This window comes from Austrofundulus limnaeus, unplaced genomic scaffold, assembly GCF_001266775.1.
Source record: "Austrofundulus limnaeus strain Quisiro unplaced genomic scaffold, Austrofundulus_limnaeus-1.0 Scaffold62, whole genome shotgun sequence".
Classification (NCBI taxonomy): domain Eukaryota; kingdom Metazoa; phylum Chordata; class Actinopteri; order Cyprinodontiformes; family Rivulidae; genus Austrofundulus; species Austrofundulus limnaeus.
The window spans coordinates 1,214,027-1,234,526 of record NW_013952464.1 but is presented as its reverse complement, the minus strand read 5'-3'; the positions used below and the strand labels follow the sequence as shown (position 1 = coordinate 1,234,526).

The 20,500-nt window shown below is 40.4% G+C and overlaps 1 protein-coding gene across 1 annotated transcript in view; it reads right to left on the bottom strand.

The window, feature by feature from the left end:
- Window positions 1-17,396: 17,396 nt before the first annotated feature.
- The window catches only part of suclg2 (succinate-CoA ligase GDP-forming subunit beta), a 143,702-nt gene continuing 140,598 nt past the window's right edge, over window positions 17,397-20,500 (bottom strand). The window contains exon 11 of the mRNA XM_014009852.1: window positions 17,397-17,985. Within this exon, the coding sequence (XP_013865306.1) occupies window positions 17,873-17,985 (113 nt within the window). The 3' untranslated portion in view covers window positions 17,397-17,872. The remainder of the gene's footprint in view (window positions 17,986-20,500) is intronic.

The following is a 20,500-nucleotide window of genomic DNA, read 5'->3' as shown; positions in this document are numbered from 1 at the left end:
GATAGATAGATAGATAGATAGATAGATAGATAGATAGATAGATAGATAGATAGATAGATAGATAGATAGATAGATAGATAGATAGATGACAGAGTGCTGTTCCTTCACAGTTTCCATCAAACCGTTTTAAAACTTCGTGTTTCTCATATTAGTATCTCACTGTGTTTTCATGGTGATTAACTGGAGATACATAAATGAAAAAAAAAAACCTAACCCCAAAAACATAAATTTTCTTTCTGAATCCCACTAAATGACTGTTGGCGCAGGTCTCTCAAACTCCTCCTGAAATCTGAGCCACATTATGCTGAACTCTTGCATCACTGTTGCACAACATCTGTATGACATTCTAGCAATAAAACTGCAAGTCTTTGGCACCTGCAACTGTAACACTGACAAAAATGTTGTGCAGATTGTAAATATTGAGCCTCTCCATCGTCCATCAGTTATTTTATAATAAGACATAAGAGGTGGAGCTCAGAGAAGACTGCAGCTCTCATTGTTATTGTTGCTAATCTTGCACAGGTATACTTTTAGTCCCTGGGGCTTACTCTGGTCTGGAACAAACATACACAGGTTTAATATGAACAGGGGTTCATTTGGCCCATTGTTCCCCATGAGGACTAGCATCTCAACAAGGAAGCTAAAGTAACAAGAAGTTCTAAAGTAAAATGAGAGGAATCACATCCAAACACACGTTACTGAGAAACCACCCGGGCAGCTGCTGTGTGGGGGGGCTCTTCAGAATCTGTGCCGACATTATCAGACTCTGCTGCAGACATTTGTCGGCCGTCCTTGGATGCGCTCATCAAGGGCAATGGATCCAGGTGGAGGAAGGCAGAAGGGATCTCCCAGCTCACCGCCACCACTTTGTAGCTCCACCAAGATGGCAAATCGACAGCTGTTTCACTGCTTGAAAGAACCGTTTTTTTTTTAAGTTCTGTTTTCATCCTCTGTTGAAACACAGTGAGCTGACTCATGAAGGACAGCAGGTGATGCAGCTATTTCAATTTCAGATAAACTCTGGTGTGAACTAATATAGAACAATGTTGCCTCATAAAAACAAAAACAAAATCAATTTCATCATGTTTCCAAGCTACATATAACATTTTCCAAAACCTGAAATAAGTTCATATTTTTAGGTTCAACACAAAAATCTGTATCTTAAAGAAGTATTAATGGTGATAAATCTGTTGCTATTGTCCTTGTGGCTCAAAAAATAAAAGAAAGAAACCAAAGATGACGTGATAAAGAACCACAATCAAAGACATAACATACAGTTAGTACTCCGGYTTCMTCCCACAGACCAAAAACATGACTGTTAGGCTAATTGGTAACTCTAAATTGTCCCTAGCTGTGAGTGAGAGAGTGAATGGTTGTTTGTCTCTATGTGTGGCCCTGTGATGGACTTGCGATCTGTCCAGGGTGTACCCTGCCCCTTGCACAGTGACTGCTGGATATGGGCACCAGTGACCCCAGTGACCCTGAAATGAAGAAGCGGGTATAAGTAATAGATGGATGAGTTAGGGGACAGGACTAAGGATTGGACAAATTATAATCTACGCTCAAAYTACAGAAGGTAACGATATTCCAGTAGAACAATAATGAATGTGGGGCTCTCAAGGCAGATGCAATAAGACCACTCTAAGGATGTGTCCTTTTTGTACCTTCTAAAGTACAGTTGTGACCAAAACTGAGGAAGTACAAAGTGGTGAAAGTACAAACTAACACAGAACTGAAGGAAACAAGTTGAGTTGTTGAAAAATAATGAATGTGAAAGTGGATGAGTGTTTATGGTGACCTTCTTGGCTTTATGGCTTTTTTGTGCTTCACATACACAGGTACAGATAAAAAAACTGATCTCACATAAACAGACTTTACCCTTGAAAAGAAAATATACTTTTTGTGACCTTATGTCTCACCAGAGGTCAGTGCAGGATGGAGGGCGAGCAGCAGTGGAATCAGTGGCAATGAAAAGCCAACATGACCCTCAAACTGTTAGAGCCAACATGAAAGCATGAAGCGATCAGGAAGAGAGGACGAGAAGGAGGAGGGGCTCTGTAGGACTGAGCTGTCCACAGACTCAAATAGGAACCTACTGGTTTGAAGGTTAATGAGAGAACAACAGTCAGCAGATTAATCTCCATCATTTCATCACAGTCGGCTTTGGTCTGTCAGAGTGCTTTTCAATAAAAAGGCATCAAATCCCAGCTTTAATTACATGTGAATTCATCAGAATTATACCTAATGTGATAACACAAGTGTGAGGGTAAACCTGCTGCTTGATCTTATTCATCCCCTTCTTTCCAACTAGTATTCTAATGTTGATCCACTATTGTACACATACTAAGAAAAAAGCTTGGATTCCTCTGATATGCTGACGACTGATGATGAATATCAGAAAACACATCAAAATCGAAAAGATGACAAAACTAAAAAAGAAAGAGAAGGTGATTGTGTTTTTCTGTAGTTTATTAGTCTAATTAGTTTTGCTTTAGTAATTTGTTTTTGCAATACTATTCAATATTTTGAATATTTTGGGGGTTTGCTGTTGCATCGACTGTGTTTTCGCAAAAAGAAATGCTAAAGGCAGCCCAGAGAACAGTTAAACGTATCATCGGTGATGCTAAAACCACAGTACTGTATGGAGCTAAATGTGGTTGTTTAAAAAAWTTTTTTACAAACCTTGTATGTAGACGTGTGTATACAGATCATTTACCAGAATACACAGCACCTTGACTCTTAATGAGTGCTGTGGAGGCRGAGGCAGCCTTTGGCCTCATATCTCTCAGTTATCCTCATGGAGGTAATTGAGCAGAGGGACACATCGTTCTCYTCTCCCCCGCAGCAGCCCCCCTGTGCCTAATCACACTTCTATTTGCATGGAGAGCACTAAGAATCAGCCTCAATAACGCCGCACTGCCTTGAAAGATGAGTTTTTAATCTGGGAGAGRAGATGAGTTTCTGACCCGCACCTGTTTGTTTCCGCAGCTTCTCTTTCCCTGTTGTAAAAAAAAAAAAAAAGTGACCCGCGGGTAAATTTGCGGAGGCAGGATAGCTGCTCGCCTCCCTAAGTACTGTCATTGTGCATTTATTAATATCCCCATATCTGACATGGCGGAGAAAATGGTTCTTGGCGATAAAGGGCACTTGTCTTGGTGGGTGAGACCGTCTAACAGGCAATCAGGTGGGCTGACAGCAAGTGTCAGCCTGTGTCTGTGTTTGTGTGTGCATGTGTGTGTGCACAATAGTGAAGCCTGCAGCCTTTTGCAGTGGGCTGGGTATTTATTCTTCTCCCATTGCCCTCTATTGACCCATGTAATGGAGAATTTTACAAGGGGAAGTGTTTGAAATATCTTTTGGATGTAGGTAATGTACTCATCCAGAGGAGTGGGCTCTGCCTTTTTTCCCCCTACTTATTATTCTTTCTTGTTGGGAAGGATTAATCTATGCAAATATAACCACAGGTAAAAAGGTAGTGTTGATTGACTGATTTCATTTTAGACAGGAAATTAATGGTTTCAGAAAGCAACAAAGAGAAATCAGAAACTGTTTGGACCCAGATCTGCAGGGACTTGGCTTCATCTAAATCTGGTCGAATGTCTTCAACACAGACAGAGAATGGAGATATATTGGGATAAGGCGAAGACTTTACATTGATGCTTTCATGCAGTCAGGGAGGATTGAAGTGTATGTCAGTTTGTTTAATGCTGCTCATCCAGATGTAACTGTGAGAATCAAGCTCCAACATCTGTAGGAAGACATCAGTGTTCATCTGTAATAATCGTACAGTTGTGTTTTGTTGCAGATGGCCGGTTTTTAGTAGATGCTGTGATAAAATCTTAATCAGTTGTACACTGTATGATAAAGTCTTCCATTTTTTTCTACATCAAATTTAATCATATAGTTTAGAACCTGAATTCAGAAGTATCTGCATGTCTCTAATGCGTTAACATTTTATAGCAGTTCATGCAAATGTGATTTTAGAAAACCTTGCTTTGCTTTCCCTTTTGCAACACACTGTTTTTATAAAACATACTTTTCATGTCTTTTTTTTTATGGATGGCCTCCCTTCTCCCCTTATAGCCATCCCCTCCACACCATTATGTTTTATTTTATTTTATTTTATTTTATTTTATTTTATTTTTTTTATTTTTTTGTGAAGAGAAAATAGAGAGAGAGAAAAACAGATAGAGAAGTAATTAGAAAGATAGAAAGACTGAAATAGCGATTAGGATTATATTAAATATACACCAACAAAACACAGGACCACACAACCAACATCTGTCCGCTCACCTGAAAAATAAATGGATAAACACATAGAAGGCACATATAAAAATATACACATACCCATACATATATAAAGATATRCATACATACATGCCTACATTCATAAATATTGTCTGTATATACCCATAGACATATATACACACTCAGTGACCAGTCAGAACCCCCGGATCAGAGCACCTGTTTGTGAGCAGTTGTGAACATGTGTGTATATACAAGATTTCTCCAATGGAATATTTAATAGTGACTGTGGAGGACCGAGACCCAACCCCCAAGACACGAGGCAGACATAGGGAAGACCAGAGCCCAAGGGCCTGAGAGGAATCCCGAGCGCAGAGCCCCAAGGGGCACCCGCACGGGAGGATCCGCCCACCCACCCCCCAGATCAGACCATAGGGGAGAACTGAGAGAGTCCCCCCAGCGACCACACGCACAGCCCCCGGGGCCAGCAGCGACAAACTCATTGGCCCCACCGGCACCCGCCATACCAAAGCAGATCCAGGAAACATACTTTTCATGTCAGTTGAAGATTTAGTACGCATCCTGTTAAGGCTAAACCAATGAAAGGGAATTTTCAGGATTATCAGTGTTTTAGATATCCAGGTCAGAGTCAGTTTGATAAAAAGGACATTCAAATGAACTGCAATGAGATAGATTTGAGATTGGAGTTATTTTAAGAGGGTAGTTAGCTAACCCTCACTGTTAGCTCATCAATCCACTCAAGTGTTTCTTCTCTAAACTGAGGTTGTTGAAAGAGCTATTTATGCGCAGCATCGAAAATAATTGATCATAACTTTTCCACAAAATCCCACTTCATCTGATCTGAAAATTGTCAACATTAGCTGCTTCTCGTGTAGCTACAGCAATCATGCACATCAAGTCTTAAAGATGTTGCGTCTGTGAAAAGTTCAGTGCCAATATATGGAGCAACAAGTCAAAAATAAAACGTAAGGCAAAGCTCTCTGTTTACCAGTCAGTCTACGTTCCTACCCTCACCTATGATCACGAACTTTGGGTAGTGACTGAAAGAACAAGGTTGCAGATACAAGCGGTCGAAATGTCTCCACAGGGTAGCTGGACTCTCCCTTAGAGATAGTGTAATGATGGCTTGGTTGTTTTGAACCCCCAGATGCAGGACTGAGTGAGCGTGGCAAAAAAATTGGATAAATATTTAACAAAAAAAAGTGCTGACATGGCAGCAAACAAGATACAAAAACTAGAACTTGGCACRAGACGAGAACATATCAACAGAAAACAAAGATCTGACACAGACTGAAGACAGAGAGAACAGAATATAAAGGACAACTAATGAGCTAACACAAGAAACACCTGGGGGAGAAACACGAGGATAGGTGTCAGTGGGCGGGGCTGGAGCAAAGGCAGACAGGAGGAAGAAAACAGATGAGGACAAGACAGAAAACTTAGAATTAATCATAATCACAGACACTTACCCTGTCTGTCATGACAGATAGGGTAAGTAGTTCAGTTATCTGGAAGAGACAGAGTAGAGCCACTGCTCCTCCACATCGAGAGGAGCCAGTTGAGGTGGTTTGGGCATYTSGTAAGGATGCCTCCWGGACGCCTCCCTAGGGAGGTGCTTCAGGCATGTTCAACTGGGCGGAGACCCTGAGGAAGACCCAGGACACACTGGAGAGACTATGTCTCTCGGCTGGCCTGGGAACGCCTTTGAGTYCTCCCAGAAGAGCTGGAAGAGGTGGCTGGGGAAAGAGAGGTCTGGGCTTCACCCTGCAACCTGACTTCGGATAAAACAGAAGATGATGGATGGATGGAATGGATGATAGGTCTAAATGTGAAATGTGTAAATCTGTAGGTAAATCTTAAATGTTGTGGCGAAAAGTTAAAGCCATTGTTAAGTTRAACATGTAAGTATTTCAAAATGAAATGCAGCTTTGCCGTTAGTGCTTGGCTTTGTTACGATGTCGATGAACTTTAAATGTTACTCGGTGACGACTCTTGTTACAACCCCATATAATTTTTGCTCTGTGCAGGTAAAACATATTTCATTTGTTAATTTCACATGCCGGTGTCTCCCTGTGGAAGCCCACGTGAGATCCTCAACGTTTTCTGGTGGTCCTGCTCATCGAGTTCCCTTCCCTATTGGATATTCATTGTTCCTCTCTCCCAGTTGGACTTCACATTGGTCTGTGGCTTGCCCCAACAAACGCTTCAGCTCATCAACAGACACCCCCCCAACACTGCCTGCTGCTACCAGACTCATCCTAACCACCAAACCTATCTCCTTCAGACTCCTGCAAACCTAGTACCTCCTCTTGGAAACATGCAAAAGCCAATTTAACAGTAAGAACTCAACTCAGGCCCGTTTTACTCTCATTTGTTCCTCTGAGACTATTAATCTTCTACCTCCTTACTCTTGCAGATGATACAGTCAAACTGTGACAGGAGACTCACTTTTTATGTTTTAATCAACGTAGTTCAACATTTTAAGTTTAAGGCGTTTTCCTCAAGAATATTTTGGTTTGCTTTTGTTTCTAATGTCTTTGTTGTTTATGAAGAATGTGTAAGAGGTTGGTGAGTCTAGAGTGCAGTGGTTCATGAGATATTTTGCTAATAGACATTGTTGCCTCAAACACTCATTGCAACAGTTTTAAGTAAAGACCTTGTATAATGTGTTGTGCTCCAATCACATCAGAGGTGTGCAAACTGCCAAACCTACAGAGGGAAACTAAAATTGAGACAAACTTTAGCTCTGACTGCTATTCAGCTCCTGTAGTTTCTGTCCCACAGCACATCATTTAAATATTCAGGCAGCAAGTTAGTTTTCAGTTTACCTGCTTCGTAAAAGCAAATCTCCTGCAACGCTCGGAACAAACAAAACTTCAAGCATATTTATCTTCCCAAACAGCTCATCATATCTCTCCACAGAGGATAAACATGTGTAAAGAAAACAACACCACCACCACTCAGCTTTGCTGTGTGGATTGTGGCACCTGTCCACAGTACACAAGTAAAAATAACATGAACACACCTACTCCAATTACCCAGAGCTCCTACATCATGGAGAAGGCCGTGCTGAACTTCATCACCTTGTTTACCGTTTGGTGGTTTGTTTGTTTGTTTGTCGCTGGATGTGTGGGAGCGCCTCAGCCAGGCAGCAGCCTTCATCTCGTCCTCGCCGCTCCGCTTTAAAAAAATCACAAGCGACAGGCCATTTTTTATTTTTATTTTTTCCCGGGCGCTCGGCACAAAAGCGTCCCATCAGTGCACGCTGCAGCCATTTGACGATGACAGCGCACCCCCCCMMCCCMMCCCCACGCAGGGGTTTCATATATTCATCCTGAGTATGAGGCGACAGCAGCAGAGAAACGGGCAATGGGAAGAAACTGTTATCGTGATTAACTGTCAAAGTCACCTTCAGGCTGAGGCCCAACCTGAACCGCTCACACAAACACACGTCCCAGATCACAGGCTTAGGTGGCGGCCATTTTGAGGGACTAATTTGCGTAAACAGAGTTGTAAGTTCTATACCAGTAAGGAAAAAAAAAGGTTTATGGGTTACAGTACCTTGCCATGAGAAGATTTCCAGTTTGCCCTCCTGGTCCTTCTGTGTTGGGTTTGCTTGCTCTTCCTGTGTAGATGTGGGTTTTCTTTAGGTGCTCTGGTTTCCTCCAACAGACCAAAACCGTGTGCATGGTGCCCCCACTTTTTGATTACTTTCAGATACAGACAAATGATACAGCAAAGTATGGAAAACAACCAGAGGTAAACTACAAAATCTATCACTACCTCAGTGAAGCACCACGTTAGATATATTTATATCTAAATATAAAATAATGTAATAAAGTATTTGATGACTGGCTGTGTAAAACTGTAAGAAGTGGTTCTAAAATAAAATGCTGTGGWAATGCTACAGTAATGCTGTAGCCTGGCTTAATTTGGCCTTTTTGTCTTTATCTGCAGAGTATGGGCAGATGCCAGCAAAACATTTTGCTCTTTTTTCATTCCATAGTTTTAAGTTATCGTCATATCGTCGAAAAACAAATAAAGCACCTTGAATCCTTGATTAGCTGTGGTGGCCATCTTGAACTGAGTTGACTCCAAAGGTTAATGAGTTGTAGATGTTCATCCAGTGATTATCTTCTTAAGAGTTTCATTAAAACCTGTCCAGTGGTTCATGAGATACTTTGGTAAGACACACACATACACACACTCTTGTTTTTATATCCCCGTGGGGACCCTCTATTGCCTTCCATTCATTTTTGGGAATTTTTTATTTTATTTTATAGCCTAACCTTGACCATTTACCCAAAAATTAACCTGACAGGTACCTACCTGACCCTAAAACTAACCTAAACTCAATTCACACCTTGGTCCTAAACCTAACCCCCACCTGTAATTAGCTTGGTCCCCACAAGGCTGCTTTTTTGGGAAAATGGTTCCCACGATGTAGGAAAAACGTGTCCACACACACACACACACACACACACACACACACAATTGCCCTCGTGTCTTTTGGTGGTGGGCAATGGAACAGAGCAAAATGCAACTCTTGAGAAAACAGCAAGTAAAAGAAGGGATCAGAATGGATCCTGAAAGGAAAAAAAGGCTAAAATAATCTGGTTTGACTGATGGAAAAAGCAAACAATGATGGGAGCACTACAGAAAACATCCCAACAACTATTTTACTGAGTTTTGCATAAAACAAAAAAGATCCTCACATTGATCTTTGAAACCAAGCTGAAAACAAGAAACCTTCATTAGAAAAAAGGGGAAGATTCTGAAAGTGTGCTACTTATTGTTACGTTTTTTTTTTTAAAAATCTACCTCCTCTTTGCTCAGTTTCTCCAGGCAGCCAAAGTAATTTAAATCGATTCGAAGTCCTTCAATTACAGACGCTCTGACAGCAGTTTGCAGGGAGGGGAAATGGATTTTTTTCTGCTCATCTGCGAGCCAAGGCCAAATCTGAGCACCTCGACGGCAGCAGTGCTGTAACAAAACGCGCAGTGGACATCGTCGGCTCAGCCTTCACTCTCAGTCTAGTTCTTTTCCCACAAAACYAGAAAACTAAAGGTTTTCTAGTATTTCTTGAAGGAATGCAGAGAAACCAGCTTCCTGTAATGCAGGTGTTAAACCAAGACCTGTCCTGAGGGGGGACACAGTTGTACCATTTTTTTAACCAAACATTGGAAATGATGCTGTGTCCATGTGATAATGTTGGTAGATTTGCAGGTGCTCACAGTTTGTGTTGAGAATGACTCTGAACTACTACCACTCCAACAATCAGCTAAATGTCATTAGCTGTAGCCATTTGTAGCTAATGCTGATTAGCTGTGTGGAAGCAGACATCTCAAATGTGTAAAACAGTGAATGTACACCCAATGATTGAACATATAAGAGGCTTCTGAGATATTTTGTAAACAAATAAGGTTAAAGACAAAATTTTCAGCAAATATCTTGTGCAACATGTAGTGCTCAAAGTATGCATTGTGAGTTACTTTCAGCTACTACCACACCCAATTTTGGCCAAGTTGTAGCCACCTTTATGTTTGCTGAGTCCACATAGCTGTGGTGGCCATTGAATAAGGGTAAGTCTAAAAGTTGAGGACTTTCTGGGAGTTTTATTATAATCTGTCCAGTGGTTCAGGAGATATTTTGCTAACAAGACAGACAAGTGAAGATGCACAGAGACATGAGCAAATGCACCTATTTTCTAAAGAAGTTTTGGTGGAGGAGACGAGAATAAAGAAATAAAGGTGTTCTATGAATGATAAAAAAAGGAATTGAGTTTGAATGACACAAGCCTCTAGGGAAGAATGTGTTTGCACATGTTAGCACACACATAAGTATTCTGACTCACACACGCACACACACGGACTGGGTCACAGTCGTTATCTGTCAACTGCCCCGTCAACCGATCCACAGGCGGAAAATTGTAAATATTGAGCAAACGTCTTGTCCCTGAAAGATGAAGCAGAAAAGCCCGAGGCAATTCATACCACTATTGCTTTTTTTATGAACTAATATGTTCATAGTTGTTGCTTCCAAATTACTCAATAAATATCCAATACTTCCTTACAGACAGCCTTGACCCTGTTGTCGGAAAGCGTACTTTTCACAACACCGGCTTGCGCTCAACATGCCAAAACACCGAGCGCAGCTTCGTAAAGTGGCAATTACTGGTCCAGCATCAATTCAGAGCCACGTAAATAAAAGTGTTGGGTTTCGTGAAAACAAAATGAACAAACAAAGCGAGCAACCAAAAGAGAAACTTACATAATTAAAAAGGAGCAGCCCATGCAAATAAGTCATTTAAGGCCACAGCCTCTCACTTCTGCCKGTATTAAAAGCAGTGGCTTACATGATAGAAGTCTTTAAGCTGACCTCCAAAGCTTTCCCCTCCACCACCACCCTCATCTATATTTATATGAAGGAGCGGCACTAATTTTGCTCAGTAAATCAGTGTGCACATTTTGTTCTGACCTCCAGCTTGACACTGAATTAAACAATATCAGGGCCCCGAGAAGCCCACTTTAACAAGCCTTAAACTCCACCGTCCAATCCATCAGCGGGGATATTTCTGACACACGCAGGGAAGAGCATGAAATAAGGCAATTATTGAACCCTTCAGTCCATTTTTACGGCTTGGCTGGCAGGCGCCGAGCCACGCAGGTTTCTGCATCGAGATGCCTGTCGGCGATAAGAAGGCTAAAAAATTAACACCTTGCAAATAAATCCCAGCGACCAAATATTATCCTGTTAATCCGGATCACTTCTAACTGTATGGAAAACAATGATTTGACCGGAGGGGCCTGCATGGACTCTGCTTGACTTTGAGCTGTGAAACAACACAAGTTGCTCGAGAATTCCAGTTTGAGAGACTTCTCTCCCAGGGTTCCTCTCTGGTGAACACAAACAGGAAAAGAGGGGGGGCTTCGTGTGTGTGTGTGTGTGTGTTATATGGAGGTGGCAGTCGATCCTGTGAGCCTGGGTGTCCTCTCAGATTGCCTGACAGATAATCCATCACACAGTCAGTGTGTCTGACAGGAAGAGGTCTCAGTCAAGCCTCTGTCTTTCCGTGGCGCTCACACACGGCCTRTGAAGGGCAGTCACTCTCTTCAAGGGACGACACACACTCAGGCTTCATTAGAGGAAATGAAGACCGGTGATCTGGGGATATTAAGTGTTTGTGTACGCCAGAATGGATAAGAAGCAAGACAAAAAGCATACAGAGACTCACAGAGACAGTTTAAAGGCACAGTGTGTAGGATTTGTTGTTTTCAGYGACATCTAGTGGTTGAGTGGTTGAATCATCCTCCCTGGTCCTCCCCCCACCCCCACCCCCCRCTTCCAAACRCAARGRRKTTGCTACGGTGTCTCTCAGGTGTCAAAAACCTTTGATAATTCCAGCCGCGCTGTCTACCAGCAGCTTCAGGGCTAGTGATGTTTCAAGTGGTAAGATTATGAGCTTTAATAAGTAAAATTATCCCAGCTACAATGACAGACAACAAATATTACATTTATATTATTACAACTAAAACCGTTTTTTAACGCCGCCACCGCAGTTTGTCCTTCATGAGCCTTTGAAGACAAGATGGCGGCTGCCTGTAGTGGCAACCCGCGACCATGGAGATATAAACAGCTTTTTATAAGGTAAAAATAATAAAACAAGGTCTTTGTCTGCAATGATTAGACATGTTTTTTTTATTTTTTTCATTAGAGATTATCTCAATTTCGGCTAAAAAAATTGACAAAATCCTACACACTGTGCCTTTAAAAACACATTGTGAAGCTTACTGAGGCATGATGCAGTGTCTCAAAACAATGCRAATACGTTGAAATTTTCCGTTTTGTCACGTTATAATTAAAAACCTTCAAGTGTATTTGAGTTCATCTGCGTGCACTTTAAACTCTGAATAAAGCTGTTCTGTGAAAGCATCAGAGGTTCGTTACCTTACAGTACTGCTCAAAKAGCACCATGAAGACCAAGGAACACATCGCTCAGGTCGAGCTTAAAGTTGTTGGAAAGTTTAAACTTTTGTGCTGGTCTATTCCATAAACTSTCAGTGAAGTACTTGGTCCAAAAGTCCAAGGTATCTGAATACGTTTTCATGGTACTGCTGGTAAACCGTCAGTGGAAACCTCACTCAGCCCAGTCACAAAAATAAAATAAAATAAAAAAATCCCAACAAAACATCAGAATTACTGATTCAAACAGTAAAGCAATCTTGAATAAAGTACCTTGAGGTATTTTTACACMTCTGCAGTAAAGCACCCAGAAGGAATGAAGAGGTTTCAGTGTTAATACACAAGCAGACCAGCAGTGAGCATGGACATAACATTATTGCTTCACATGTGCTATCAGGCAGTTGCTGGATCTCCTTTTATTCAGTTCAAATAGTGAGTGAAAGATCACTTTATACAGAAGATATCTTGTGAACGCACAGGACAGAATAACCAGAAGTTGACAGTCAAACATGAGTCACATTGTGGGTTTCCACATGGATGGGAAGACAACTGATGACCCAATGTTTGAACCAGTGGGCATGTGAGCATATAACAACAAAATATTCAATACTTGAGAAAAAAAAACATTCAGTTACAGTTTCAGACAACAACAGTGTATTTAAATCTGGAAAAATAAATAAATGGATATTTCTGAACGTCTTGAGCTGTTTTCACAAATGACCAGTGGAGATGTTCACTCATGTTGTTTCCAGTCAGCATGTGAACTCTCATCTGCAAATACGAAGGACGGAGTGTGAGGGAGAAGCAAATGCTGTATGATGGAGAAGATGCTTTATTTCCTAAAAAGCCTGTTCAGAAAAGCAGATGAGGTTCTTTGTTTGGCTGATATGAACACAACTCGTTCAGCACACACTCAGTAAATGCTCTGGATGATTTGCTGCAATCTTCCCACATGGTCTCACCTTCTGACCTTGCGGACATTTAAATGAGCAGGATGGAAAATGTCTGCAACTCTGGAGCAATAGTTGCTGATATTTGTTTTCATGTGTAAAACCACTCAGGACTGTGAAAATGAACTCACAAACTGCTGGTGCTGAAGTCATTTAGCAGTTGTACTGTAGCTAATAATAACCCTTCCCACTGATGGTGGCCTGCTCTAAATTCAACTGTCCTGCACCAAAATAGAATAAAACTATTTTTCATATTTTTGATTTTGATTTTTTTAATGTGATAGTGTGAAAACGAGTATGTTTGGATTCTGAATCAAAAGTGGGCAGGTTGGAAAAAGAAGTGTTGCAAAAACAAATAGAAGTGAAACACAGAACTATTTTTTTAAAACAATGTTTTTGTTGTTACTAAAAATATCTTGACARAAGTATTTTTAGAAATCTCTTCATCCACATGGAAACACCAAAAACATTGTAGCGATGACCTACCTGCCTGTGTGTGGAGCTACAACGTTACTGCAAAAAAATACACCAAAAAACAGGAAACAAGGCTGACCTTTGCACAGATATTCACACACATTCTCAGTTTCAGTATTTTGTGATGCTTTGTGGTCTATTTATATTATTGCCTACTTGCAGTTTGTTAAAATACACTTAGTCAAAAGCAGGGGTGTCAAATAAATGTTCACAGAGGGCCACAGGAGCATCATGTTTGTAATTCACTTCAACATTTCATGTTTAACTTAGACTAAACATGAAACACGTTCCTCGTCTCATAGCTACTGCTGAGCACCTCTAACAATAACTGAGCTCTACRTGGTATTTCTGCATAGAATCAGCGTTTAATGCATCCCCTTAGAAACACTACAAATTTGGTCTATGGCCTTGATTTGACATAGGTCAAACCATGTTCATTTGAATGCTTCAGCTAGATCTGCTGTCATTTTAACATCCAGCAGCATTACATGTTGAGGACATTTTGCTAACTCAATCTAACATACAAAAAAAAAAAACTAATTTAAAAGTATGATTATGTATTAAAATCCATCTAAAATCAGGTGTAAAGGGCCAATAGCTAAAAAAAGTGCCTGATTTTACACATGCCCACAAATAACTGTAAAAAGGTCAATTAAACAGATGCATAAAGCTAAACTCTGAGCCATAAATGTAAACACAAACTCCAATTTTCAATTACATTAAGTATGGGGCCATGACATCATTGTTTTCAAAAGGTTACTTTTTGCCTGTCTACCCAGTTGGTGGCATTTACGAACTGTTTCACTTTTGAACCACCAGAAACACWGCTTCAGTGTGGAGGCCCACTTCAGTGGAGTGATAAAACCACGTTGTTCAGACGTGTTCATYTTGAACAGTGTTCAAACTCAAGGACAACAAACTAAATAAACTGCTGAGGTCCTTCTCCCCAAACCATCACTTTTACTAGAGGCTGCAAATAAAGCTTTACTAGAAAAAGCAGTAGAGTCGGTAACATTTTGTGTAGACGGGCTGTTTGAAACAGAGGACATCCTTACAAATAAAACCCAGTCACTTTAAAATCTCAGTTTTTTTTTATTCTCATAGATTAAAGGTTTCAGACTATGTTTCAAGAATCAGTACACAATCACAATTATTACAAAAAAAGAGGAATTGTTTTTTGGATTATTTTTCCCAACATGAGTTACAAAATGTATAAAAATTATAGTCATTAAGATGATCAATAACAAGCATTTAAACTTTTCTGTATAGGCACAGATTAAAACAGATGAAAGCCTGTGCATAAATAAGACAAGATGCACAAATTCAGAGTTATTCCATGAGATAAGGCTTTGGAACAAACTTAATTGGCAGAGCAGACTGAACCAAAGGTAACCCTCTTCTGTTTGTTTTACTTACAAGAGGTGCCAGGGAACAAGTTCACAGATTATGAATAGGCCTGTCACGATAACAAATTTTGCTGGGCGGTTAATTGTCTCGGAAATTATTGCGCTAAACGATAATATTGTCTGGTGACCATTTTATAAAACTAATATAATGATAAAAGCATAATAATGTAAGTACATTCTTTCAAAGATCAACAAACTTTAATTTTTAAAGAATGTTTAGCAAAATGGACTCTCAGTCTAACAAAAAATGCACTTGAATAAAAAAACCAAAGAACAACAAAATGTAAATTAAACACCACACACAACTGAAACAGTAAATAAACAATATTAAAAAGTAGCATCTCTTTAGAGATGAAGCAAACTACACAGCCTGGTGAGGACCCACTGTTTCTTATGAGGACATAAACACAGTTCACATCCTAAGTAAAGTTTAGGGTCAAATAGGTAATTGAAAATACTGGTAAATGAATGAAAGTCAATGCAAAGTCCCCATGAGGATAGAAACGTGTGTGTGTGTGTGTGTATGTGACAACGAGAAGACAAGCAGAGCACTGCGGGGGAGGAAATCAGTTCAGAGTTTTCCTCATGAGTTGTTGGGACAGCCACTGTTTTTTGTGTGTTTTGTTAAAACACAGATGGTGCGTTTAAGTCAGGGCTCTAGACTAACTTTTTGCACTGGTTGCACTGGTGCACGTAACGTTTTTTTTTTAGGCGCACCAGAACAAAAGTCAGGTGCACCCAAATTTTCAATCACGTTACATTTAACATCATCATTTTACAAGTTTTTTWAAAAAATCACTGTTCATTAAAGCAACATTAAACTCGCAAATAATTTGTTAACAATCCAATAAACATAAAGTTCTTTATTTGAACCAGAATTGTAGACTTATAACTTAATGAAAAGTATTTAAATTGGTTCTATAAAATTCCAAGTGCTAATGTTTAAGAGCTGAATATCTTATAAACATTTCAAACATTTCATGGTTAAATTTTTTTTTAGACACCAGCCCCTCAGATGGACAACAATGGATATTTGGCCTTGGATAAACCAGAATGATGAACAGAGAATAATGATTAATAACAGAAATATTACTGATATTTATTAAAAAGTTGTGCAGATTTTTTTWAATAAAAACACATAAAAGTCTGCAATTTCATCATTAGTTGAATCTTATKATCTTATATTATTTCACTTAAATATCTAAAATATCTAGTTTTATCCTCGTGAGACCCAGAATAGCCTATTTCAGATACTTGGAATGTAACTGATTAAGTGCAAAAGTGGACTGCCATACAGGTGAGCTTCCTCGTCCTGCTGAAATGATCTGCAGCGCTCAGACCCGACTGTTAAATTAACAAGATGGACTTAAGTGAGCAATCGTCCACATCTTATTTTCATCTCCAGCTAACAAGAAAAAAGGTTTTTCAGACTCCGATCTGGGTAAAAAAAAAAAAAAAACTACGGTTGTTTCACTATGTGTGTGTGCGCATGTGCGTGTTCATGTTTTTGCTTCATGGTGGGGACAATTACTGACCATTTCCCCGGTACACACAGCCAGGTGAGGTTAGGGTTTGGGTCAGGTGTGTAGCCTACCTGGGAGGTTATGGTTGGCTGTAGAATTGACAGGGAAACGAATGGAARCCAATGCAAAGTCCCCATGAAGATAGAACAAAAATTTGTGTGTGTGTGCGCGAGCGGGAGGTGTGGAGCGGAGCCCGTGAGCAGAGCGCAGTGTTATTAGGAGAGATGGAGACAGTGTCGGCGGGCGACTGTTGACACTGCTGGCTAAATTTTTTTTATGGGACATGGACATTTTTTGTTTCAGCGGGCGACTGCTCCCCCTCGAACGACTRTGTGGTCGCACCAGTGCGACTGGACATTTTTTTAGTCGTACTATTAGGAAATCAGCTCACATTTGCGATTAAATTGGTCGCACTCTAGAGCCCTGTAAGTTTCCTGTTGGTCCGATGCAAACGCCCACATTATGACACATCCCTGGAATTTATTCTATGCGGGAATTTCCTGCATTATAAAAATTAGATTTGCGTGAATCGATCATAATATGCGCAATCCCCGCAGCGAATTTCAGGCCCTGCAAGTGCTCCCACACTGCAGCTGTTGCGTTCTGCTTTGAAACCAATTCCATCTCCATTTCTCAGAATCCCATCAACGTTTCTTTAGTTTGTTATTGCTACGAGCTCTCATGCTAAAGGAGTACRAGACTGCGCGAGAGTTCACTCGTCCCACACTAAGAAAACAGGAGGGGAGGGGTCAGCTGAGCACCGGAGCACAGAGAGGAACAGAGACGAAGTAAACAAACAAGCAGGCAAATGAAAATTATCGTCCTCATTTTTTTATTGACCTCCAAATAATTTATCATACAATTAATTGATTTATTGTTTATCATGACAGGCCTACTTATGACTGCGCTTTTAGAGAATAAAAAAATGCCTTACTTCATAATTCTTTTATAAAAACACCAGACTGTGTAAAGAAAAAGAAAAAGCTGAGTGTTTCTCTAAAAAAATGAAATGAAAATAAATCAAAGAAGAACGTCAACAATAACCCTGAATATTTGTGAATTCAACCCCAATTGATACAAATATATTGAAAACAAATGACTGAAAAGATGAAAATAAACCAGTTTGCAATGTGTTGAACTCTGTGCACGGTTTTAAAACTACAATAAAAATAACGACAATGAAAAAAGAAGGCCTATGAGAGCAAAGGCTTAATGTTACTGAGGTTTGTGTGTTAAGGGTTGATGGTGATGATGTAACTGGTACGGGCGAACAGAGTTTGCAAAATGTTTTCTACTTCTTGATGGCGGACACCACTTTCTTAGCAGCATCATCCAGGTCGTCTGCCGATGTGATCGGCAGGCCGCTCTCCGACAGAATCCTCTTGGCTTCCTGAACGTTGGTCCCTGAAAAAACAAAACAAAACATAATTAAAGCAGGTAAAAAGAAGAAGAAGAAAGCTCCACAGCCATGTTAAAACCAGGCTGTGTGAAGGAGGGAAATGTTCTCCGGAGGAATCAATCCACACAGACAGATGGATGGAGCTACGGGTCACCGGCGGCACGTTCGACTGCTGATCCGAGAGCGGTTCTGACTGCGAACAATGAGCAGAAGGGCAATTTGTGCGTGGTGATGCTTCCTCGGCTACAGTGAGGTCAGAGGGGGTGTGTGGCAGGTGGGGTGACGAACCGGCGACCGCTGAAATGAACACAAACACGAGCCCCCCGGAGAAATTCTGCACACGGCCCYCGAGGCTGCAGAGCCTGAACCTGACCGCCTCCCAACGCCGCGAACTGCTCCGGCTACCGCAAGCCTGACAGTTCTGTCACAACACGGGGCGGGGTGAGGCGGCGGGAGGAGAATGGTGGGGGATGAGTGGTAAAGTGTGAACAACAGAGCGAAAGGTCAGAGGAAGCAGTGATTCCACACTGCTGCTGAAAAAAACAACTACATCCAGCTGTTTGTTTGACATTTACACTTTTCACACGTGAACAACTGAAGTAAAGGATATTTACTCAATTTAAAATGGGGACTTTACATATTTATGTGCATCTCAAACTGTTTTGTTTTGTCATATTTTAAATTCAGATACTTTTGCATAAGCTCTTATATTTTTGCAGGTCCAACTGTATGAATAAAAATAACTGCACAAAGACAATGACCTGTCCAGTTAAGTGTTTTATAAAATCATGAAATAGATTAAACTATATATATTCTAATTGATTTATCTGAACAGTTTCAGTTCCACCTATCTGCTTCAAAACCAAAATTCATCACCTCTAACCAATGACCAGGATTATCATCTTAAAAATACTAAAACAATTATGAATATGATGTTAAGTTATAAAATTATACAGTAAAAGAGAAAATCATAAAACAGACAATTTGAAAATTTTAAGACAGATAAATTTGCTTTTAGTTTCTGGTCTTTATATATAATCTTGATTTTGTTTGAGACTATTTGTAATCCAAGAACAAATATGTAAATCATTATTATTTGTTCAGGTTGTTTAACTCCGGCCTGAGTGCCACGCATTACTAAAATTTAGTCACATACAACAAAACAAAAGCCTAATTGTTCTTTATTTATTTTTTTGGAGTTGTATTTATACTCATTTGAATAAGCTTTTACTTAAAATGCCATTTMAAGTTGTTGTAAATTTAAAAGAGCAAAACTGAATCGTAAATATCATCCAAGGAAAAACTTCCAAAATTTCATTATGTTAAACCGATTCTTTGTTTTTAAATTCTAGTCATCATTTTACACACCTAGTCAAAAATAAATAAATAAATAAAATAAAAACTGACAACCTGTCATGGTTGAACACTTTAAACACCAGATCAGTCTGATACTGGCTGATTCACAGCACTTTAAAATAGTTATTGTTGCTACAACTTCCACTGCATTCACTTTCCTAAAGTCTGAACGTGTTGAAGTTTGTGAGACTCAGTGACCGTGTGTGCAAAGCTCTGACTCTTCTCGGTTGACCTCAGCCCCCCAGGCTGGCGTGTAATTAAAAACTGCACGATACGTGAATTCTCCGAAGGCTCGGCCACCCTGATCAATAGACCTTTCATGAGGAATTCTATTACGAGCGCCACTTAACGCCTAATATTTCATCTCTTTTGTCCAACCGTATAATAAGTCATTCCAAACACATTTTCTGCCGGCTCGCACTCCAAACAATCAATTCGGCGATGTAATTAATTAGAATAGGAGCAGGAAGAGACCCTCGCTCTGCCACGTAAACAGGGGGGGTAGGGTGTCTGTAGTCATTTTCTCATCAAACGGCAGAGGGTGTTCTGGGTGTACTTGTGTCTCAATTGCTGATGCTGTCGCTCACAGTGTTGTTGTTGCTGTACGTTCAGCACTGACCCATGAACTGGACWGAGATTGATGGATCTGTGCGTGCACGCTGACAGGCTTATCTGTCAGCTGATTAAAACAACAAACTTATAAACAAGAAAAAAAAAACTTGCCTTGTAGAGTCGCAGCAAATACATAACAGATTTTCCAAAAAAGACAAATCTGCCTGTGGAAAGTGCACACAGGAGCGAAAGAGAAAACAAATGCAATTTTTTCTTTTTTTGACGTATTTTCTTTTCATAAATATTCACGAGCAGCAGCGGAGCGTGCTGCGCTGTGGAGATGATGCATCTGTGGTACCGGTGTTTTTCATGCAAAGTGTGGAGGGAGGGAATGACTCGGCTGTGGCAGCGAGAAGGAAGAAAGTCGTGCATTTTCTGCCTGCTTCTTCTTGCACGTGTGCGCTTGGCGGATGATTGCAGTTCCTCTGCGAGCGGTAGGGAGCACTGATGGCTCACAGCAGCAGCGGCCACGACAACTGAGCCTGGCTGGATGAGTGTGTGCGTGTGTGTGGAGCGGGTCGTATGTGTGTGTGTGTGTGTGTGTGTGTGTGT